Raw genomic sequence first — 24,248 nt, forward strand, 5'->3', positions numbered from 1 at the left:
GAAAACCATGACCTTTATAGAATTTAATTTAAACGGTCAAAAAATATAAAGACTGGATACAAGTGATGAAATATGTTGACAGAACATTCATTAACATTGACCATTTTGGTCAAAACCACTAAAAATACTAAACTGTGCTCGTATCTCTAGTCAACAACTCTTTGCTCCAGCAGCCCTTAAAAGCTAAAAGCACATCAAGTTCAATTATTAAACTGGTATTCTTTTTCCTTCAATATGTATTAGCTTTTTTAACAAAAAAGGGAGCTGGGAGTCTGCTCTGCTAGCTACAAAGTACGGCGGTTTCAGTCTCAATACACTAGTTTTGCAAAAGTTACAATTTCAGGGAAATAGGAAGTGAACACAGAGAACTCCACACAAAACCTCACTTTTAACGTGATACCAGTGTGTTGCAAACACATCTATTGCCACGTTTTCTGAACGTATCTCATAGTCTACTCATGCCACAAACCCAAGATTTTAAGTACAAAACAGACAGCATCTGTGCAGTCACTGCATCCAAGTATCACAGTGTGGCACCAGAAGTAATTTAACCACAAACATCCCAAGGGTGATTTGGAAATGATTGATGTGACAAGACTGGCAGTCTCTGGATGAATCCCAACAGCTGCCACTATGGATTACTGTTCAAGACATAAAGCCACAGCACTGGTAAATAAAATATATGCAAAACAAAATATTTCTATTCTACTCACAGTAATGACTATGACATCGACTGTTATAAATAACAACAAAGACATTACACTACAGGTAAAGTAGGTGAAGGTGTTTCTTGTGGATACTGTAATTAATACTCATGGGACCAAGGCTATAACTTATAAATACAAGTCCAATCCAGTCTCAAAGGAGGCTCTTGGCCTATGCCTTACTAATAAACCAGGCAGGACCATGGCAGGGACTCAAGTGCGAGCACATGACCATCCCTACTGCTGAACGGTGACTGTGCATCCCTGACACAGGGGGAAGGGTTGACACTGTGTCACTTGCTCCCAGCAGCAGATAATAGCCCCTGGCCTGTTTTACCTACTAGAACACGTACAGCTTTTAACTTCTGCGGACTTTGCATATGGAAGTGGATAAGCACCCATTACCTGTTGCATGACAGTGACTGTGCTATACTGAATCTCCCTCCCATGGCACCTCTGACATGACCTGTCCTTCCTCATATTGCAGAAAACCGACTTAGAAGCCACAGTTTATAAATGAGCAGCAGCTTTTATCAACTAGTCTTCATAAAATTCAAGCTTCCTTGCACATTCTTTTTCTATTTCTGTCACCAACCTTCCCATGGATCATTTCACTCCATCCTTCTGCTAGCTCCATTCTCCATAAGGAACACCATCATCTCTGTTCCACCACAATGCCCCAAAGGGAGCCCCTGCCATCCCATGCTCACAAACTGCTACACCCAGAGAAACACTCCACCATCTCCTGCGGCAATTGCAGCCTCTCTTCCACCAGAGACTAAAGGTCCTGACATACTTAAGGACCTAAAGAGTCTGATGTCATGCTAAATACCAGATGACCATACCAAATGCAAAAGCATTAAGCTGTGTTGCACCTTCACACGATTGTCGCTTGTTCAGAATAATATTCCTTTAACTTATTTTTTTCCTTTTACAGGAGAAGGATGAAAACTTTTGTAGAGCTGCAGCCACGTTTAGCAATCCTTCTGTAGTTTACACAGCAAACAACTTGAGGGAGCCTCCAGTGAGTGATTGTTTTCCTCCCCCCACATTTCAGCAAGCCTCAGAGCAGGATGTTTTAAAGCCACCTCTACCACGTGAGTAGGGAAACACCATCTCGGGCACAGTGATGCTCAAATTCACCTTCTCGAATCTCTAAAATTACAGAGTTCCCTTTCATGCTTACATGGCACTTTTGCTCTTTCCCCAGGGAAAAGAAAGAGGAGCACCTGCCTCCGTACTGGTTGGCTCTGCAGTTCAGAGCCACTCACTTTGTCTCGAGGTGACAGCTTAAGGACAGCAGCTGTTTGCAATGGTGAGCTGGACTTCGTACTCAGCAAGTATTTTCTTTCTCTTTTGCATACTCTCCCCCTGCCCCTTCCTCAGCCACTGCCCTCAGAGGCTGCTTATATCTCTAGAATACATTACATTCATTTCTCATTATTTCACTGTTGATTCCTTTGATTCTCCCTTCTCAGGGTAGAGCCTACAGAATTTTTTGTGTTGATTGTTGTCTAAAGCAAGTGAGAGTTTTCTTTGATCATCCTTGTTTTGCCAATTTTGCATGCTTTGGGGGGAATTAATGTCTGGTTTTAGTATGAAGATGATGAGACTCTCCCTGCCCTTCTTTCTGGAGGTTGCTTGATCTGAATAGAGCAGATGGCAATGCATGCCTTTACATGCCACTTGCTTGGGAGATGCTGAATCCATAGGGAGGGGTTTTAAGAGGCATAAATGGAATGACTGGAAAACTGAGTTACAAGACTGTGGATATACAGTAATGCGAAATTCAGAAAAATGCTTATCCAAGGCCTATCCTTAAACATAAGCATAAATTCCACAGACCTCAGTGAAACTATTAATAAGTTTACAATTACGCTCATGGAAAAACAGCTTCCCCAATTAAGGCATAAGATGCTTTTCTTAAAAGATAAAAATCTGAGGCCCAATGCAGCTGACTCTCACTGATTAGCATTAATGCAATTAAAATGGAAATACTCCTTCTGCATGAGATTCGTTTGCATATGGCTTGTTAGCGATGCTATCATCCTCTGCACTTTGCCCTACAGAGATGTTACATTACTGGTGAAAAGATATGTAATGTCCCTAAACTCTGACACTGCTAGGGAAAAAACACAACGAAACTCTTTGGGATAACGTGCACATTGACTGATCTCAACTTATCACTCAACATGAGTAACTTCCATTCCTTTTCTTGCCAAAATGACAGACAACTTCAGGCCAGTTTTGACTGTAAATCCTAAGGGATTATTGTTGTTGTTTAGCATAACTGTGTTAACAAGCATCATCAGTCCTCATTGCCAGAGCTGGTTCAAGGCTTCTCAGGCTTGCAGCAAACATCCCCCCTCCTCTCCTTGTGTATAGGTAGAGCAGGGAGCCTGCCAATCATATAGGTACAGCAGTATATAGGTAGTGGCAATTAAGTACTGTCTCTGCTCCAAACATGAAACAACTCCAAGCCTGAAAACCCTGTAGTGACATAAGCCTAGCTTTAACTCAGTTATATACCCAGCTTACCATCAGCCTGCTGGAGCTTCTACACGTCAGAGCACAAGCAATAGCTAGAGGACTGGGTCAACAGCACTGTCGTCAAGTACAAGAGGGAGACTTGCAAGTCTCTGCACCAGGGGTGGAACGACTCCGTGCATCACTATGGCCTCTCAACAGATTGCTAAAGCTGCTGAAAAGGATCTGGGCTCAGGGTGGACACTAGGTTGAACACAAGCCAGCACATGCTCTCATCACAAACACAACGAACCACCTCACAGGCTACATTAGAAGGTGTGTGGCCAGCAGATAGATGGAAGTTACTGTCCCCCTCTACTTGGTACTGGTGGGGACACACCTGGAATACTGTGCCTAGTTTTGGGTCCCAAGGTTCAAGAGCATGGAGAAAATGGAGAGGGGACAGCAAAGATCGTTGGTATGGAGAAAACTTGACCTATGAGAAGAGGCTGACGGAGCTGGTCTTGTTTAGTCTGGTGAAGAGGAGGTTAAGGCAAAACAAATACTATAAACTCAACTCTTTCCGGTTCTATCAGAAGATTTTAAAAGGGGCAATGGCCCCAAATTTAACCTTTGCCCATTCAGATTGAATGCCAGAGAAATCTTTTTAGCTGGAGCAATACTGCAGCACTAGAAAAGGTTACCTACAGCATCTGTGAAATTTCTGTCCGTGAAGACTTTCAAGACTGTGCTTTACAAACCACAGCTGACCAGGTGAAGTGTTGGTCCCACTTAGAGCAGGAGGCTGGATGCAACCAGCCTTCCTATGCTATGATTAGTCTCCAGCTGAGTTTAAATTGATCCATTTACACATTTTCTCTATGCTGGTCCCCCAGGCATTGTTGCCTCTTAGTGGAGCTGCTGCTTAAAAAACTCAGAGATGTTGCTGCTGACTCCGGGACTCTTCTCCAATTGCTCCTTTCATTCCTAGAGAATCATAGAATCATAGAATAGTTTGAGTTGGAAGGGACCTTTAAAGGTCATCTAGTCCAACCCCCCTGCAATGAGCAGGGACATCTTCAACTAGATCAGGTTGCTCACAGCCCCATCCAACCTGACCTTGAATGTTTCCAGGGATAGGGCATCTACCACCTCTCTGAGCAACCTGTTCCAATGTTTCACCACCCTCATCGTGAAAATTTCTTCCTCATATCTAGTCTGCATCTGCCCTCTTTTAGTTTCAAACCATTACTCCTTGTCTTATCACAACAGGCCCTACTAGAAAGTTTGTCCCCATCTTTCTTACAAGTCCCCTTTAAGTATTGAAACACTGCAATAAGGTCTGCCCTCAGCCTTCTCTTCTCCAGGCTGAACAACCCCAACTCTTTCAGCCTTTCCTCATAGGAGGGGTGTTCCATCCCTCTGATCATTTTTGTGGCCTCCTCTGAACCCTCCCCAACAGGTCCATGTCCTTCCTGTGCTGAGGACTCCAGAGCAGGACACAGTACTGCAGGGAGGATCTCACCAGAGTGGAGCAGAGGGGCAGAATCACCTCCCTCGACCTGCTGGCCACGCTTCTTTTGATGCAGCCCAGGATACAGTTGGCTTTCTGGGCTGTGAACACACATTGCCCGCTCGTGTCCAGCTTTTCATCCAGCAGTACCCCCACAAGTCCTTCTCCTCAGGGCTGCTCTCAATCCCTTCAGCCCCTAGCCTGTATCGATACCAGGGGTTGCCCTGACCCAGGTGCAGGACCTTGCACTTGGCCTTGTTGAACCTCGTGAAGTTCACATGGGCCCACTTCTCAAGCTTGTCCAGGTGCCCTTGGATGGCATCCCATCCCTCAAGCATGTCAACTGCACCACTCAGCTTGGTTTTGTCTACCAACTTGCTGTGTGTGCACTCGATCCCACTGTATCATTGATGAAGATATTAAACAGTACTGGTCCCAATACGGACCCCTGAGGGACACCACTCGTCACCAATATCCATCTGGACATCAAGCCATTGACTACTACCCTCTGGATGCGACCATCCAACCAATTCCTTATCCACCAAAGAGTCCACCTATCAAATCCATATCCTTCCAATTTAGAGAGAAGGATGTTGTGGGGGACTGTGTCAAAGGCCTTACAAAAGTCCAGATAGATGATATCTGTAGCTCTTCCCTTGTCCACTGATGTAGTCGCTCCATCACAGAAGGCCACCAGGCTGGTCAGGCAGGACTTGCCTTTGGTGAAGCCATGCTGGCTGTCTTGAATCACCTCCCTGTCCTGGCAATGAAACTCTGACAATGAAGCACAGTCGAGTTGCTAATGGTCTGCTGCATGTCATTACTGTGAGGAGTAAACATGACAAACCCCTAACACCATGACCTGTATCTGATATATTCCAACTCTCAGCAAAGATATTTCTAAACATAAGAAATCTGTAACTATAGAGTTCTTTCCAAAATTTGGAAAATAATGGCAGATTAAAGCATCAGAGATACCTTAACTTCAATAATCAGGCAGATATTTACTGGGGATGTTAGCCTCTCGATTTGCCTCTCCCACTTGCTCCCTTGATAGGACAGTGGCATCACATACAGTGCTACACAGAGTACAAATTATATCAGCACAGCAGCAGGAGAAAGAGGCTAACAGGGGAGCTAAGTTCGTCTCTGTGGCTGGCACAGGCTGGGCAGTGTCAGTGTCTGCAGAGCATGGTGAGAACCCTGACAGCACAGCTCTTCCCACACCCGGTCTGGTGCTGCACCACAGAGGCAGTAACACTGTGGTTGTACCTGAACCACACAGCCACCTGCTGTGTTTGCCTGAGCTGCAATTTAGTGATCTGAGGAATAAAAAAAGAAAGGAAAAAAAGAAAAAAAAGAAAAAAAAAAAAGAGCAGCTGCCTGTAGTTCCATCAGAGTTGCTTTGCCCCTTATACACGAAAAGAAAAAGCCTTGCTGAGCAAACATGGTTACGTATCTGTGGAGCCTTCTAGTTTAAAAGGTGGAATCAGAAATACAGTTAAGTGTTCCAGTGCAATTTTTGGCCTCTCACTAGAAACACAAGTGTCACTGGTGACATATTTATCTGCCATACTATGTGCTATAGCAACATATGCTCATAAACATTCCTTTTTACAGTTCTCAGCTGCTGCGTAATTGCTTGTCTCTTGTTCATCATATGGCAGCAGAACTCTTCATTAGTAAAACTAACCACAACCAAAGAACATATACCCTGCACTCTTTATATCAGTTGGCTGTGAAGTGCAGTTAGTTGTAAAGTGCAAAGTCAGTTACAGCTGATTTTGAGTCTAAAGTACCCATTCTTGAAGCATTAGCCTAGGTTACTCACATGAACTAAAAATGTTCTTCCAGAGCCTCATCTCCATACATTATGGAGCAACACATAACCAGCTAAAAAATACAAACATCCTTGAAGTCAAACTGCCTATATTGGCAACAATACTAATAGAATATATGTACAAGAAAGATGAGGCAATGAATTCTTCTAACATACATTTTAATCTGCTTTAATATACCACTGTCTTTGGCACCAGGAAAGTTAATTATCTTGATCTTATTTTCTTGATCTTCATCTTCAGTTCAATCATTTTTTCCTGTAATGAACTCCTGAAATTGAATTTAATTTTATCCTATCAAAAGCTTTTTTTTTTTTTTTTTTTTTTTTTGCTTAAAGAAATGTGCTGCGTAACACATAGGGTAAATTGGCAAGATTCAGTGATGAGTTCTAGAAATAAATTTTAATAATTATTTATAGCACAGGGTATACAACACCTCTTGAAATACATGTATTGCTGTTATATCAGTTAATTAGAAGAAAATTTCTGCCAAGACCTACAGTTAGCAGCAGTGCAGTGTACAGTGAAGTAATACAGTGGGAGGTTTTTTGGTTGTTTTTTTTTTTTTTTTTTTAATTTATGAAGGAAGATTCACTGCTGTGAGGCTAAACAGGTGGTAGAGCAGTTCACAGCTCTTTTGGGACTGATTGCCACTTTGATGCTTGGCATATCAGAGTTTCCAGCAAGCTCCAACACAACATCCTAGAACTAGAACATCAATTTCTTTAGGGGATCATATACTTTAGATGGTAAGATAGCTCCCTTTTCACCAAAAAGCAAAAAACAAAGGAAAAATAGTAATTTAAAAAAAAAGCACACAGCAGGGTGGCTTAGCTTCCTATAAATCCTGGTCGCCTAAGGGAGTGGCATAGCTCTCCGATTTGAAGCTTGGCTACCAATACTCATTACGGAGTTCAATTGAAGACTTTTTCCTCCAGTCACATAGAGACTCTCAGTATTTCAAAACTGCCTAGTGGGTTTCCCAGAGCAACAAAACTTCAGCTGAGAAATTGTGATGCAACTAGACAGGAGGGTGGCACTTCCTAGAGACAGATCTAGCCTTCATACCAACAAACATTAGCAAGCATTACTAGCTTATTACCTTTTACTTCGTGTGCATTTACCATTAATCTTTGTCCAGCTGAAATTTTAAACTTCTTGGGAAGGGACTTCATCTTTCAATGCGTATATACTATACAACATAGCACAAAGCAATTTCTTCCTCCTTTAAACTGAAGCATGCGGTCTAAGAACATCCCTAGAATACAAATGTACATCTAAGCTCAACTCCGTTTTTGTAATGTCCAGCAAATGCACTGGAAAATGCTGCCCCTTAGAGCAATACAATCAATTCCTTTGGTTTATCAGAGGGATTGACGAAATGGATATCAAATGCCATCCTGTTGACTTGCCTTGACACAAAGGCATGCTTGCCGTTGGATATGCATTGGATAGATAGGTACTCACATTCCATAAAATAGGGGCCAGGTTCAATTCGCCATACAATTTGTCCTTTTTGTGTGCCAGTCACTCCCCGATTCTTGGAATCCCAGAAATTGGCTGGAGAGTTCTCATCTGAAAGAGGAAAGAAAAAAAAATTTGTCAAGTAGTATTTATAATTGTAGCTTTCTTGGTTCTTTTTGTTTCAAGGGGCCCAGATACAAAAAACTACTTGTGTTTAAAAAAAAAAAAAATTAAAAAAACCAAACTAACTGGCAAAAGGTAAATGGCTTCTCTTTTGCAGTTGATAGATCAACTTATGCAGAGTGAGCAGACGTATATGCAGCCAAAGTAAATAGATGGTTTCCTGTAAGAAGTGACCTGCCAAGGTAAAGTATTAAATTCCAAAACTTCCCTAACCCAACAGAGTGTATAGCTGATTGCAACTTCATCACAGAGTTCCCACATCGTTCTATACAGTGGTCCTGCTCTGTGATGTGAAAATCCAGCATTCATTCCCTAGCTAGGAAGTATGGAATTGCAACTAGAGGTATCAAGACTGACTTCAGTTTTTAATATATCCTATGTTTTAGAAACTAGAGAGAATATTTTTATACATACACCATAAAAATCTGACACTAAATTTCCTGACACACATAGTATTATTCCCTGTCAGTGAAGTCGAGTTAGAGGCTCAAAGCACAGAACTGTCACTTAGTAAGCCAGAGATACAAATAAGAGATTCAGCAAAATACATTCAAAAGAGGAGAACTGAGAAGCAAACAGAAAGTATGTGCAGATCAGCTTAGCAATACCAGTATTTTCCCCTCCCAAACTAAGGTTTTTATCCTAACAGTAATGAACACAGGTCTTGGGGGTTATTTTTTATTTACCAGCCTGTATTCAGGGACCCAGAACGCTGTATGAACGAAAGAAAGCCAGCGTGAGAAGCTGTTTGAAAGGGCACAAAGGTTAGTTACGATGACCCAGAGGAAGTTGACATAAATCCAACTTAACTTCTTTTGTACAGGAAGTTCTTTGGAAGTATGCATCAATGTTTTACGAATGCATTCAGGCAGCCGTTTCTTGATTAGACAATTATACCTGAGACCTCGAATACAACATCCTAATTCTTTCCAGTGGTGCTTGATATCCCTTAGTCTTAATTTTTTTTTTTCTAAATATCCTGTTTTATTACATACATTTGAGTGCATTCTGCAATCTTAAAAAGAATTCTCTAAGAACTTGGTCTACTGTAGCTTTGTTCATGAAGCTATCCATTCAAGCACATTTTCTCTGTGCTTTGGTAGGAACTCCTGCATAAGTAAGATTACAGAATTCTCACCTACATTTTAGAAATCCATATGCTATTTATGAAAGGATAATAAACAATGCAGCTTTGTTACTGTTATCTTAAAAATATAAGCTTACACTAAAACTTCTCTGTCCTTTTCATTCTGACTGCTTATCTCGGTGTATGCACAACAACTCTACTGAATCGCGATTAGTGCAGTATGTACGTTCGCATCCCACCAAACTGACATGCAAAGCATCACTAGACACATGCTGGACTTCTGTGATTGCTCAGAAGTAAATTACACACCCTGTCCACAACCTGGAAGAGCTCTGGAGAGCGAAGAGGAGTCCATGCCAAGCTACTGACATTTTTATGCCTCCAGGCATGGGCGACTTTGAGAATTTTTGGAAAGCTGTGGTCTGAACACCGCAACATCACGATGAGTCCAGAACAGTTTCACAACTATCTCAATGACAATGAGAAGGGAGAGGAGGGTTCTCCTAATGCCTGTGATCCTCAAGCATATAATACCCTCAGGCTTAATTTTTTGTGTGGAATCAACATGATAGTCCATGAACTGCATACACCATAAAGTCAGACACACAGGCAGTAAAAACTTAAAACATGCATAATTATTCTTCATTACAGTGAAAAACTTTCAGAGTGAATGAAGCTGTATCTCACCCATGTATTTCTTTTTTTTCCAAAGCTATATAAAGAGGAACTCTGAAAGTACAGCCTGTAAATCATCCCATTGGCCTCTGAAAAAGTCTTTGTATGTGGCTTGCAATGACACTCTAACCAAAACAATACACTGTTGACTTATTTATTTACCTTTTTTTTTTTAATGTGCCTTCCTAACCCAAGGCCCCACTACTACCTTCCACAACAGAACTCCGGGAAGCCATGAGATATAGCTTAACTTCCAGCAAATCTACACTAGTGCCTACTTTGGTCCACCATACAAACTTGGTTATCCAAACCATTGCTACCAAAAGCAAGCAGATTCTTTAAAAATTCCACAGTTATCTGAAACACAGATAGTTTTAAATTATTCAGTGCTCTCATTACGTCTAGATAAATAAAGATGTATTATATGACAAAAAACCACATCCCCTAACATGCTCTAGTTCTTCTGAATTTCTGAATTTAATCAATTGGAAAAGAGTCTGCTTGTAATCCTAAGCAGAGGGACAGATATTTGGTATATTATAACCATAAACATGAATTTTTTTATTCTTCTTTTTCAACAAATCAAGGAACTCTGGAGCAATGAAATGTGCCTTTAACAGTGAGATTTTCAACATTAAGACACAAGCAACTGTTCTTTGTTGCTTAAAAATCAGTAACTAAGTAAAGTCAACGGTAATTTTTAACAGGACATTAGTGAGCTTCAGAAAATGTCCTACATGAACTGAGTCTCGAATTCTGAGCTGATAATTACAAGAAAGCAGAACGTTTTCTTACACCTTAATTAATAAAATCCAACATTTAAGAAAGTGCCTGGATTTTCAGCCCTTTCATGAAGGAATAGTGTCCTTTGCAGCAATGAAGACTAAATCATTGATACTCGGCCCACAGGCATGCTGCCAGTGCAACAGAAGGTGGTGGAGACATAGGGATGCAAAATGCTGACAGACCACTGCTTGTCAGCAATTGACTCAAATGACAGAATTTATTTTGGAGAGCTTTGATTTTCTTCTGAAACTTCTGATTTTTTTTTTTTTTTTTCTATTTTATGATGTTATTCATATAGGGGAAAAAATAACATTACTAATGCATATGGAAAAATAACTTCAAACCTTAGTTCATGGATTTTAAAAAAAGAAACTGAACAGCAAAAAAAAAAAATCAAATAGCATGAAAACATTAAAGTACACAATATTGCTGAAATTTACTTATCAACACTGCAATAAAAACAGTTAAACAGTGATAGTCTCAGTAATATTCAGCTGTGCAAAAAAAAAAAGTGTTTGAGAGCACAAAAAGCAGAATTACCACTACCTTATTTCTCTTCTTCCCCAAAACATATATATGTATATATGTGTGTATACACACACACACATATATATACACACACACTATATATATTTTCCATCGGGACCTTCAATTCTAAGAAGTTCTAGTCCTCTTTTAGCTGGTAATTGCTGCTGTTTGTGAAACTGGCGGCTGTTCCAGAATCTGGGCCAAAGAGTAGATATAAATATCCCTACCCAGAACATAAAATATGCAACAAAATACTGTCTTACTGCATTGGTATCTTGTCCAGTGAGTCTACACTTCTGAATGAAATAAAACAATGCAAGATGCACAGTATGTTTCTATCTTCAATAATTCTTAGACAGAAATATTACAGAAAGCAACTTATTTCTCAGAGCTGTAACCCCTGCACAAATTAGCGTACGTGAGATGTGTTCTACAATGAAAAGTGGGTAGCAATAAATATATCACTGTGTGGAACTTCACACAGACTAGTGCGCCTTGAAATCACTGTAAAACAAACGTGTTCTGAGTAATAATGTTTTCTTTCTTTAACTGCTAAGCAACAGGCCAAACCTGGTATTAAGAACTGAACTGGGGTTTTTTTTCTCCCCTTTCAGGCTTCACCATCATTACAACACCCTTTAAGGTAAGTTAGATACCAACAGCATCTGTAATACCCACAGCTTGTGCTCTCCTTGTCATCACTGTAGTTCTCCACCTGTGTCCACAGCTCTGCCCTGATGTGACAGTGAATGGGATGCAGCTCCCTCTGGCATGTGGCAATTGGTATGGCTATCTTATGGGAAAAGCAATACAAAAGTAATGGATAAATGGATGAACAGTGCAATGAAAGAAGGTGGTATCATTTTTACAGAATTAGTTTTCACAATAAAATTATGCCTATAAAAGAGCAAGAGCTGTAAGAAGCTCCAGTATGCCCATGCCTTTTCTGTACTGGGAGCACAGAACTGGATGCAGCACTCAGATGTGTCTCACCAGTGCTGAGTAGAGGGGAAGGACCACCTCCTTCAACCTGTTGGCTAATGCTCTTCCTAATGCAGCCCAGGATGCCAGTGGGTGGCCAGGGCACATTGCTGGCTCTTGTTTGACTCAGTGTCCACTAGGACCTCCAGGTCTTTTTCTGCAAAGCTGCTTTCCAGACAGTCAGCCCCCAGCCTGTCCTGGTGTCAGAGGTTATTCCTCCCCAGGGGCAGGACTTGGCATTTCCCTTTGAACTTCGTGACATTCCTGTTTGCCCAGTTCTTCAGCTTGTTGAGGTTCCTCTGAATGGCAGCACAACCATCGGGTTTATTAACTGCTACTCCCAGTTTTTCATGAGGATGTCATGGAAGACAGTGTTGAAAGCCCTGCTAAGCCAGTATCTGACATCAGGGGTCAGGCGGCTTCTGCAGAGTTCACATTTCATTCTGTGTGTCTTACTGCTTTTACTATTTCTGTCTTAGGAAAAGGGACAAACTACCTGAAATCCATCACCTTACAGAGTCATCTTGCCTAGCTTCAATCAATCAATCAATAAATAAATAAATAAATAAGATACAGTCTTTTATAAGACAGTTTAAAAGCAAGAACTGCTACCAATTAATATCTGAAACAAGCCTGATAGTCCCAGCGCACAGACTGGTCATATGCAAACAAATGCTCATCTTCTGGTCCCAGTTTTTGTGGTCGGTAGCGTTAGGTTACGTGATAAAAGGCTTATCTCCATGAATACAAAGGATTTTTATTCTTCAAATACAAAAGCATTACAGACGTCACAAACTCCTAGTGTGGAAGCATCATCATGGATTGCTTACTGAATAGGAAAAACTTTAGAAGTTCCCTACAGCATCACAGAATGTTTTGGGTTGGAAGGGACCTTAAAGATCACCTAGTTCCAACCCCGCTGCCATAGGCAGGGACACCTTCCACTAGACCAGGTTGCTCAAAACACCATCCAACCTGGCAATCTAAGCAAGTGCTAACCTACAGCAATCCAAGAGCTGCAAACTTTTGCATACTGGTCTCTTTTCTATAACACATTTATAAAGATGCTTATATGCAGAGCTCAGGGAAGGTGATGCTTAACAGATTCCGAATGTCACGGAATGGTTTTAATTATAGCCAATTTTACAATTTTCATCTTTCACTACCATATATGGGTATTCCAATTCACAGCTCTTGAAAAATCCATGCAGCTTAGCTCAGAAAAGATCATGTTGGTAACACCATTGTAGCCCTGCATAATTCTGTTATCCTCATTTGGGATTTACATCCCAATCTCCGTTTCTTCACCCCTTTCTGGAAGACGATTTATTCAAAATCTTTTGAAGTATTGTTTATTCTTAATTTAAAATTTTAAATTAAGTTCAGATTGTCAAAATGCTGGCTTCCTTAGCGTTTTACGTTGATTTTAACAAATTCTTGGGCACTGAAGATGATGTGTGCAACGCATCCAATTATTAAGAGGGGTGTTTGTACTCACCCTGGGGAAGCTTACAAAGCATCAATCTAAATGTTATTTCTCCTGTCGGGTGTTCTCTTACAGTATGTATCAGAGGAGCTGGAAGATAGCACAGCTATGTACAGTTTTGTCTCAAGTTGAGATTCATCAATCTGCCATCAGTTTCTCTCATAAGCATACTATTAAGAATGATCATCCTTTACCTATTTTACTCTGTCATTTCACTCAGTCTTTAAAAGTAACAGGTTTATAGCTAATCTGCATTGGAGGATATTTCTGAACTTAATTTTGAGCCAACCAACAGGAGATCTCTAGGATGGCATTTCCAATGTAAAACAGAAATCTGATTTACATGCATTTTACTTCATCACTTCCAAAACCTCCGTCCCGGTGCCAGAAAGTGCACTCCACTTTTTGGTGTGAGCACAGACTTCCAAGCAGTAAAACAGACTGTCATCAAAATGTAAGATTAGTAAGAACATTCCAAAGAGTACTTACTGTGGATTTTGAGCAACTGACTGGGAAGGTTTGTAACACTACATTTTGTGCAATATGTTCACTTTGGTAACCTCTAATAATTTTAATTCTAGATTTAAAAAAAAAAATTAATAAATCCATGGGTAATCATTCCAGAAGTAGCACAATGTCTACTGACCTAACAAACTAAATCAATTTCTCCTTTACATCCCAAATATGCTTAAAAGCAATTGAAAACTGCATCAGGACACATTTAAAGGAGAAAGACAAATTTTATCACCTGAGGCCAAACTCCTCTGAAAAGCTAGTAAGTAAATTAACAATTTCAAGGCAGAGCTTCCATTGCAAGCAATTATTATAATAAATCACATTATTTCAACCCATGTAAAATACACTACATATCAGTTACTACCGTACAAACAATTAAGAACCCACTACATACAGCTTATGTTCTGTGATTTTCAGAATTCCTCATCTCAGTCTGTGAACAGTTCACAGGCTTTCTGGTGGAACCAAAACATTTCTCACAGAAGACAGCACCAGTGTATGCAGTACATCACTGAAATTAAAGATCAACACTTAGTTGCACCTTCTAGCCTTACCTGGCCATTCCAAAGGATGCCTGTGGATCCTAAACTGCATTCCTCCATCTGAGCCCAATTAACAAACCGAAGAATAAAAAAAAATTAACGTTTTACAGGATGGATCCTGAAAATAGCATCCCTGTTCCCAATCAAAAACAGTATTTTCCACAAACGTTGCCTTCTGGACCCAGCCTGTGCAGCTCAAGTTTGGAGGCTTTAGCTCTGTATTAGCACCGTTGCATAATCTCAGCTCCACAAGGCGCGTCTGTCCTCTCCCTGCCTCTTGTCATTTGAAGGAAAGGGTTTTAGAAGGATGTTCTCAAACTCCCCGTCAGTTTCTAGCAGTTACACACAATCGTCTGCCTCTTCCAACTTTAATCAAGGGTTTATCTAGGTTCAAACAGCCCATGTTAAAATATATAAAGTATTACGTCCTTCAAGCTTAGCTATTTGCAGCCACTCCCCTCCGAAGGGTACAGGATGCCGAAGCCCCATCCTCCCTCCACTTCCTTCCTTGCCTTGTCCAGGGGAGGATTCCGAGGCATGGCCACGGCCCCGCAGCGTGGGGCGGGCTGATGTAAACAGGAGGATCGTTAAATCCTAGAAATGACGGCAAGGCAACCACAGCAACGAGCACAGCAGGATCTCACTGGAAGTGCTGGCTTTTGTTTATCAGTATTTCGCTCTCCCACATGACTTCCCCACAAATCCAGTTATTTTAGAGAAAACGAGACTGCTCCGTGACATTTGACTGGGATGAAGCTGCCTTTAACCCAGGATAACTCTGCACTGGGCACTCCGGAGCAGGAGAATAAGCAGGTGGCAGAAAGCTGCTATTATTACCTCTCCTCTTTCTGGTTGGTACATGCCACCTCAGCACACGGGCTCGGACAACGCTCCATTTTGCCAGACGCTCCAACTGCTCACAAGCGTCCTGGTGGATGCTGGCAGCTGATCTACAACTCCTTCAACTTAGGGCAAGAACCCAAACCATGCCAAAGGGGCCCCAGTACCACAAGAACAAAAAGGGTACTTCAAAGGTATCTTTGCAATCTGGTCCATGGTCTGCAGATCGAGTCCTTTGCAGCACACATTTCATGAAACTGTACGCTTGTGGAGCGCTAGGTTCAAGGTCGCAAAGCAAATCTTGGTTTTCCTAGTAACAATCAGATAACAAAAAACAGGAAAAAAAAAAAATCCAACTCTTACAGGACTATTTATTCATGCTCAGCTTGAAAACTTTCCACAGTCAAAGAAATGATGACGGACTTTTTGTTAACGAAGAACTGAAAGCTACTGTATTACTTTATGTTTTCATGAGCACCTCTGGGAATTGTATTTTCAAAGGACAGGAGAGGAGAGAACACTAGAACTGGATTACTGTAAGAGAAATTTAAAACACTCCTGTGTACTAAATGGCTGGAAACTGTTCTCCCTTGAATTCCAACAGAGCAACGCCCCAAAAAGCTGAGAAGAGCAAAATTCTTGGACAGTCTTAAAAGCTACCTAAGCAGCTACTAGGTCCTACTGCATGCTACCACATACCTCTTTACTCTTCATACCACTTTGGAAAACTTGGACAGTAATGAAAATATAAGACAAATCTTCAGCTGAGAAAAGCAGGGGCAGAAAAGTAAGAGGCAGAGAAAGGTACAGCAGATGCCTTTACAGCCTCACATAGGAGAGAAGTGGCTGCTTGGGCTCTACATGAAGGTGATGGTGCACTGCCAGAGGCTGCAGGGGGACACTCTGAACTCCAACCTAGACACAAATGTTGTCTTTCTGGTGACACAGTCCTGTTATATTAGCAGTGAAGGATCATCATCATCATCTATATTCAGATATTTAATGCCATGACCCAGGGTCAAGAAAGCAGGGAGGTGTTTGTTCCTTACTGCACAGCAGCAATTTGTTCCTTTGCACAATCAAAATTCAGGTTCACGTACCTTCACTTACTGCCCCTGTGCTGTGGGCCAGAAGAGGAAAGACTCCACTCATATTCCCTCAGGTGGCCTCCACAACCCCCTACATACCACATATATTATGTTGCTGACGTTTATTGCACTTTATTACTTTACACAGCAAGAGCAACTATTCATTCTTCTACCTTTGACTGACAGGATGATCAGGAATAAGCTGTATTTCTTTAACACTTCGCTCCTACTTCAGCTGCAGAAGCAGAGCAAAGGTAGAAGCCATACCATACACCCCATCCAAACACTAAACAATGAAACCTTTTTGCTATTGAAGCTTAAATTAATACACTGGCAAGATCCTTGCTCCAATTTTCATTTTCAGCCTTTATTCTGACACTGGCCATAAGATGGACTATTTCATTCTTTTTCAAGAATTATACTACTTCATTTTGTTTCCTTCTATATGTACACTAACACTTCAATGTGGGGATCAGAGCATCTCCATGTGCTCTAACATAATGGGATATTTCAAGGCACAGCAGCAGCTCAAAGGATTAGTTAACTAGAATGCAGGACATAAAGATACTGCAAAAAAAAAAAATAATTTTTTCAGACATATGACAGTACAATGGCACGAATAAAGTGGAATTCCACTTCTCTGTATTCAAAGTAAAGACATCATTGAAATTCAAAGCATTCAAAGACAAAAATAAATCCTTTCACCCATCTCTCTGGCAAAAATTCAAAAGCATAACAATAGGAAGGAAATGACCTCAAGCTTAACCTCTTTCCTGAAAATCTTATTAATCCTCCTCCATAAAATGATGTGCATTTCATTCCCATCTACAGTTCAGGTTTCACACATGTGCAAGCCCCACGGCACAAGTGCTCCATGCAATGTGACTCACTGACCAGGCTCACCTGGAAGCCAGATCCTACACAACATACATAGAAAACGCTTGGGTGTTTCTGCAAGGCACCACGAAAGACCAGATACTATGAGAAAGGCGTAATGTTAGACAAAAAATTAAGCTAGAGAACAACACTGAATAAACTGTGACAGACAGTACAGCATGCCCTTAGCCGACCATTAGATACTTGATCTTATTGCAGAAAAGTCCCTACATCTTTGCAAAATGCTAATAAATCACCTACCATTTAGTTCACTGAGGTCCAGCTGGCTCCATGTGGGGGTAAATATAGCATGGGGGATGCTTCCATCTCCTCCTGAAGGAAGCACCATACAGCTAAGGCAAGAGCTGCACCACCTCTCATGTCAACTCATAATTGTCTCAGCTGCTGATGGTTTGGGAAAAGTGACATCTGCAGGAGATGGAGACAGCTTGTTCCTCGGGGGAAAGCCAAAAGCAGAGGCCACTAGGCAGGTAACAGTTTGGAAATTCAGATTTAGGCCACCAATGGCTACTGAAGTTGGACTACATTTATAATCTAACGTACTAGCCTAACTCAGTGGCTATCATATTATAAAGATTAGAGAACAGGAGGATAGCAAAGATGCAAGCAATTAACTGAGGAAAAGGGGAGCCTGTCTCTCTCCTGTAGCATCACCCTTGACACTTTCAGAAATCTCTGTCTTTTTTAAAGCACATTCCTGTGTCTCACACCTTGTTAAAACTCTAATACAAACCCATCTTCACAACCATAATTCCTTCTCAATATGCTTCTGTCTGTAATATCCAGTTTCCCACCATATCCCCAAACACATCCCAACACTCCCACAACCTTGTAGCCTAAAGGTGATTCTCTCCTGCTTTTAATAGTAGCAAGTCCAAGAAAAATAAAGAAAACCCCTGTGTGTATAAGTATTCCGAAGGCCTGTTATTCTGGGATAGGACTGTTTAGCAAATCTAGAAACACAAGCCATTTTTCCTAATTAACTGTAAAAGGTCATTTTGGGGTAAATACTGTCAGAGCTAAATGTAAACAAACAAACAAAAAAAAGCTGTATCTAAGCTTTTCTGTGTCATATTTAATCTGCCAGTGTAAGTTTACTGTGGAATGTTATTCATCATTTTTCTTCTCGAACACAACCTTATATGGTGTCAGATAAGCACTCGTTTGCTGGCAGTGCATGAGCTGCTGAGCTTGCTTGAGCCACACGCAGAAGAGGATTGCAGCTTCCCAAGAATAAAGGGCGTGCACTTTTATCTGCAACCACATTCCCATCACAAGTCTTTGCCAGAAAAGCTAGAAAATATAACAAAGTATTCCTGCTGTGGAAGACATGATAACAGCAAAGCTGTGCTTTTGTCAACATAGCCCATCCTGCCCCCGGATAAATTCTGTTGGTAAATAAACATTACTAACAAAAGCACAATTTTGCTAGCACAGCTGCACTTACAGAGACTGCTTTCTCTGGTGTAGCTGTCTTGGTACAGGTCATATGTAACCTCACAGCTAGCGGAAAAAGTGAGGGGTCATTTATTTCATGGCCTTCATGCTGTTTTTTTATGGATCAGCAGCATCTGGTCATGTACGTAGATACCCAATTCAGAAAGGTACCAGAGAAATTGGGGGGTTTGCTTTGTGGTTGTTTTGTTTGTTTGTTTTGGTTTTTGTTTTTTGTTTTTTCTGGTCAAATATTTCTGAAGTGGAAACAGTGGAAATCACTTCAGGAAGGGCCAGATGGTTATGGCAGCCCTGTCAAGTCTACCATTGGAGTCAGCAACCCCATTCCTCTCCCTCCTTCCTAGCCCTGAAATGCACTTGGAATAATTCCTCCTCTGCAGTAAGATCATTATTATAATTCAGTCCGCTGCTGCTCTCTGACAATGACACGTATTTTAATTTTCTGAGAACTGGAATATTCAGGCTAGTTAAAATTTGGACACCACTGAGTGGCCCGTAATATATAGGAAATCAGACTGAATGATGTAATGATCTCTTCTGGGTTCAATTTCAGTAAAATTTATGCTCATTTGAGAACAATTACTAGCTCATAAGCTAACCTTAAGTGCACTTTATTCCACATGTAATTCTCCTGTAACTGACTTACCCTTCAAAAAGAGGTTTTTCTTGTGGAACTATCAGCAAACACAATTGCCATAACTGAGAGGCCTTAAAATAGAGTCAAGATGACTGTGTGCTATTTTTACTTCTTTTTGTTTGCAAATCTAAAAATAAAACACCATTTTGAATCATTATGAAATGTACATCTGCCCTTTAAACATCATACGCATCACTGAAATGCACGTGTAAATAGCACAACAGGCTAGAAGAGATCTTTAAAACATATGCATGTTATTTTAAATCTATATTTTGAAACAAGTTGCAAGTGTCTTGTTCTATTTATATTTACGAAATTTTAAAATCAGATACCAGCAAACAAGTACTTGGCAATTGTCCACCAAAACTCACTGAAACATTAGGCTTGAGTACTCACCATTTTTCCAGATTACATTTTGCAATATGCCTCATGTTGGCTACCCATGAAGCAGAGTAAATTTATTACCAGCATATTTGCTATTACTGATCTGTAGGCTTGCACAGAACTTTTTCTAGTTTCCTTCTTTCCTTTTTGTCCATCCTGCTCCCTTTTCCTTTTTCCTCCAGCTGCTCATACAGTAGAAGAAACTACCCGGCTTTGTAATGTACCAGTAGTACTGGTACATTATTATCAGAAACCCTATCAGCAGTAAGATGGGTACCCTAAGAAGTATCTAAGGCAAGTATCAAGCCTGTTATTACCTGTGTAATGAACTACAAAACTTCCTGCCCTAATGAACAGAAGCCATCCTATTTCCCATGCCCTACAACTTAATAATGATACGTGAGTACTTTAAAATTTCACATAAATTTTGAGAACACTTTTTTTTTTCCCAAGTATTGTGCTTATTTCCTTTTTCATCCACTGTCCTAAAACTGAGATGATGATATATTGTAAGAAACTATAATTTATTAATAAAGTTTTCAGGTTAAAAAAATTATCAAGTCAAAAACCTCAACTGACAGATGACTCTCAAAACTGCTGGAAAGCCAGAACTAGTTATTGATCACAGTAGTCAGCAATAAAAGACCCATTCTAACTCACTCAAGTGACACAAATTCCTCTATTTCTGCAATTATCTTCTACAAAAACTGACCTGAATTCACTGGTGCATTATCCACTTGATGTGCTTTTTTTCCATTCATGTTCTAACAGACATATTACTGGCAGAATTATTTACATTTTAGCAAGTGTTAGAAAATATTTATACAGCACAAAGGATGCGCTCAATCACTTCAGATCAGGAACTGTCACCTACTGTATGTGCAACATCTTGACGGACAAGACCTTCCAGGCACTGCAGAGATACAGACAAACATCAACCAACCATAAGCAGCTACACCTGAAAAGTAACTTCATGATCTTCACTCTTCAAAATAAAGGAACCCATCAGCACAAGAGCTGTGTCATTCAGCATTCAACACTTCTATGTCACTCAATTCATATCACAACTTTCAGTGAAAGAGCCACAGGCCCAAATAGATTCATTAGGTATATGTAATAATTCCGAAAAGATCTTTATTTGTATATATGCAAATTGCAAGCAAACAAAAAGGCTAAGTTCGTTAAATATATTGCTTTTCTAGAACTGAATAAATAATAAGCAACTCAGAAGAAAGTACAAGAGATAAAAGGTACGTATTTCTTCTTAAATCCCTGTAGGGGCATAAAGTATCGTAGTGAGCCGAAATCTCATTTGTGGGGAGCTCTCAGGCATGTAATGGGAAGGAGGCGCTCCCTTGCCAGATGGCATGTTCTGCTGATGCCCACAGAGGAGAATGGGTGCAACCACAGAAACAACTTACATGTTTTAACTGCCCACATATGCATACCCTCATGCCAGTTATGACAAGTGGCTTTTTGTGCAGGTGAAAGTTTCAGCCAGAATCACTGAAGGTTTTCCCGTAAGATTTTTATTCAAAAAAAAAAAAAAAAAAAAAAAAAAAAAAGATGAATTCATCATTAGCAAGGGTGTAAAACTCGGAGCACAAAACATTCTGAGCCACAGAGCCAGCATCACCCAAAGAGCTGACCCAGCCTTTGCACGCAATGATCCATCTGCTGCTTTTATGGTCAACTAGTTGGGTGGTTTTATTTTGCTTTTGATAGTGAGTCCCACCTTCAGGTTTCCCAAAGCTGTATTTTCTTTCCTGGAATGAACCAGCAAGGAGCAAAGTCAGTGCCAGACGCATTCCCCAAGGGTCCTCTGGAGGTTCATTTAACTGCTCAATCACTACCGCATTTTCAGCCTTTGTTTTACTTGGTGTTTGTTTAGCCTTTTTGTGTGTGGAAGTTTTATTGCTAGGGATGAAGGGCTAAAACAAGAAGCCCTAGATGCAGTATACCCACAGAACAGACAAAATGCCCAGGAAAAGGAGTGTTTCCTACATACAGCAGCTGACATCTAGGGATCCAGGAGGTTAGTTTGGGTTTTGCCTTCTCAAATGGTTGATGGTTTGAACCTTGGAACTATTGCAATGGTACAAATATCTCTGGATTTCCAGCAATGTGGCATCCTTCAACACCGGGTGGAGACAACTGATTCATCACTGAGACGAGAGGAAAGACTGCCTCTGGATTCCTCAGCTTTGCTTTTGAATGCGCTTGATTATTGCTTGCAGTTTCTGACATTGTCTGATCAATATTCTTCTTAAGCTGTTCCAGCCTTTTGACAGTCACAATATCAGCTGTCATTTCATGCTCAGTGTTCAAGTCCATTCCCATGTCTAATACAGAAACATTTCTAAAAAAAAATTTTTTTTTCCCTTGCCAGTTCCAAGTGATTTCTCACTGCCTTTTAGAAATCCTTCTAGTTTCTAGAAGTTGTCAATAAAATATGTCTCTGCAGCACACATCTCTTAAGGATCTTGTGGGATTTAATATTCCCTTAGCAGCTGTTATTTTTTAAGTTTATCTTCAATATTATGAACTGTTTAAGCAGGAATGCAAACTAGTCTATTGTTGTCATCTGACAGTAACAGGTTTCTTAGGGAATTTATTAGAAAGTCAGAGAGCTTGCTGGTTCGGAACATAGAAAAATATTTATACTTAAACAATACACTTTTGTCATACTTCAACTTTTCAGTAGTCTAAACCAAATGTAAAACCCACTAACAAAAAGAGGAAACAGCCCAAGAATACAGGTTCTAACCCAAGGCAGAAACAGGCATCAATGCTTCCCTCTCGTGCCTCTATTAAAGAGTGAGCCCATTAACTATGATATTGTGGATACCTCTGCATAAGCAATTTCTCCTTTCCTTTCTACAAACCACATAACCTCTAGCTTAAGTAAACAGTAATGTCCTCCTATTTTATTTATATATGTATATGTTTGCTAAGGCATCCAAATGGCTGATAAGTAACGCTGTGGAAAACCTACAGATAGAGATGAATAACAGGTCAGCATAAAGAGAGCACATCCATGCAAGCAGTGTGGTAAGGAAGGCTATTAAAGGAATATGCTGAATCACTCTATCCTTCACTACCTTTGTTACTATTACCACTTATTTTCCTGGCCAGCTACACTTTCCACCTCCCCCTCAGTGCCTCATTGTCCTGGTTTCAGCTGGGATAGAGTTAATTTTCTTCTTGGTAGCTGGTATGGGGCTGTGTTTTGGGTTTAGGATGAGAACAATGTCGAGGATACACTGACGTTTTGTTCTTGCTAAGTAGTTGCTAAGTGGCGCTCACAGTGGTAAAGGACTTTTCAGCTTCCCCTGCTCTGCCGGGGGCACAAGAAGCTGGGAGGGGGCACAGCCAGGACAGCTGGCCCAGACTGGCCAAGGGGCTATTCCATACCATATGACATCATGCTCAGTATATAAGCTGGGGGAAGAAGGAGGAAGGAGGGGGACATTGGGTATGATGGTGTTTGTCCTCCCAAGTAACCATTACGCGTGATGGAGCCCTGCTTTCCTGGGGATGGCTGAACACCTGCCTGCCGATGGGAAGTAGTGAATTAATTCCTTGTTTTGTTTTGTTTGCGTGCACGGTTTTTGCTTTGCCTGTTTAACTGTTCTAATTTATTTTACTTCAATTATTAAACTGTTCTTATCTCAACCCACGAGTTTTCTCCCTTTTACCCTTCTGATTCCCTCCCCCATCCCACTGGTGGGGAGTGAGCGAGTGGCTGCGTGGTGCTTAGTTGCTGGCTGGGGTTAAACCACGACACTCATGATGGCAAGATCTAATGGCAGATTCCTCATCTTGTAGGTTTTCCATTGCTGAAAAGCTCTTCCAGGCTCTTTACAGTCCCTTCACCTGAAATGAGTTTATTCCAAAAAATTTGTTCTGAACTAGCACAGAGTAGACCTAAACATTATAATATTTTAAAAATTATTAATGAGGCCATTTCTATTATTTGACTTCTAATGTGCTGAGATACTTTATTGTTGCAAGAAGTATTTAATACTCCTAGCTCTGACCAGATTCCTCCTTTTACCTACCTCCTGCTTTTGATGTAAGGATTCAGGATTCACTTTAGATTTGATATGGCTATTAATAATTAGCAGAATGACTACGTTATCGAAGATAATCCGAGTTCATTATGAAGCCCAGCAAAA

General features: G+C 40.6%; 1 protein-coding gene across 1 annotated transcript in view; it reads right to left on the reverse strand.

Annotated features, from left to right (window-relative positions):
* HECW2 (HECT, C2 and WW domain containing E3 ubiquitin protein ligase 2) overlaps window positions 1–24,248 on the reverse strand; it is a 172,560-nt gene that overhangs the window by 75,385 nt on the left and 72,927 nt on the right. The window contains exon 3 of the mRNA XM_082312095.1: window positions 7,989–8,096. Coding sequence (XP_082168221.1) covers window positions 7,989–8,096 — 108 coding nt within the window. The remainder of the gene's footprint in view (window positions 1–7,988; window positions 8,097–24,248) is intronic.

Source organism: Platalea leucorodia (assembly GCF_965183815.1).
Source record: "Platalea leucorodia genome assembly, chromosome: 5".
Taxonomy (NCBI): Eukaryota; Metazoa; Chordata; class Aves; order Pelecaniformes; family Threskiornithidae; genus Platalea; species Platalea leucorodia.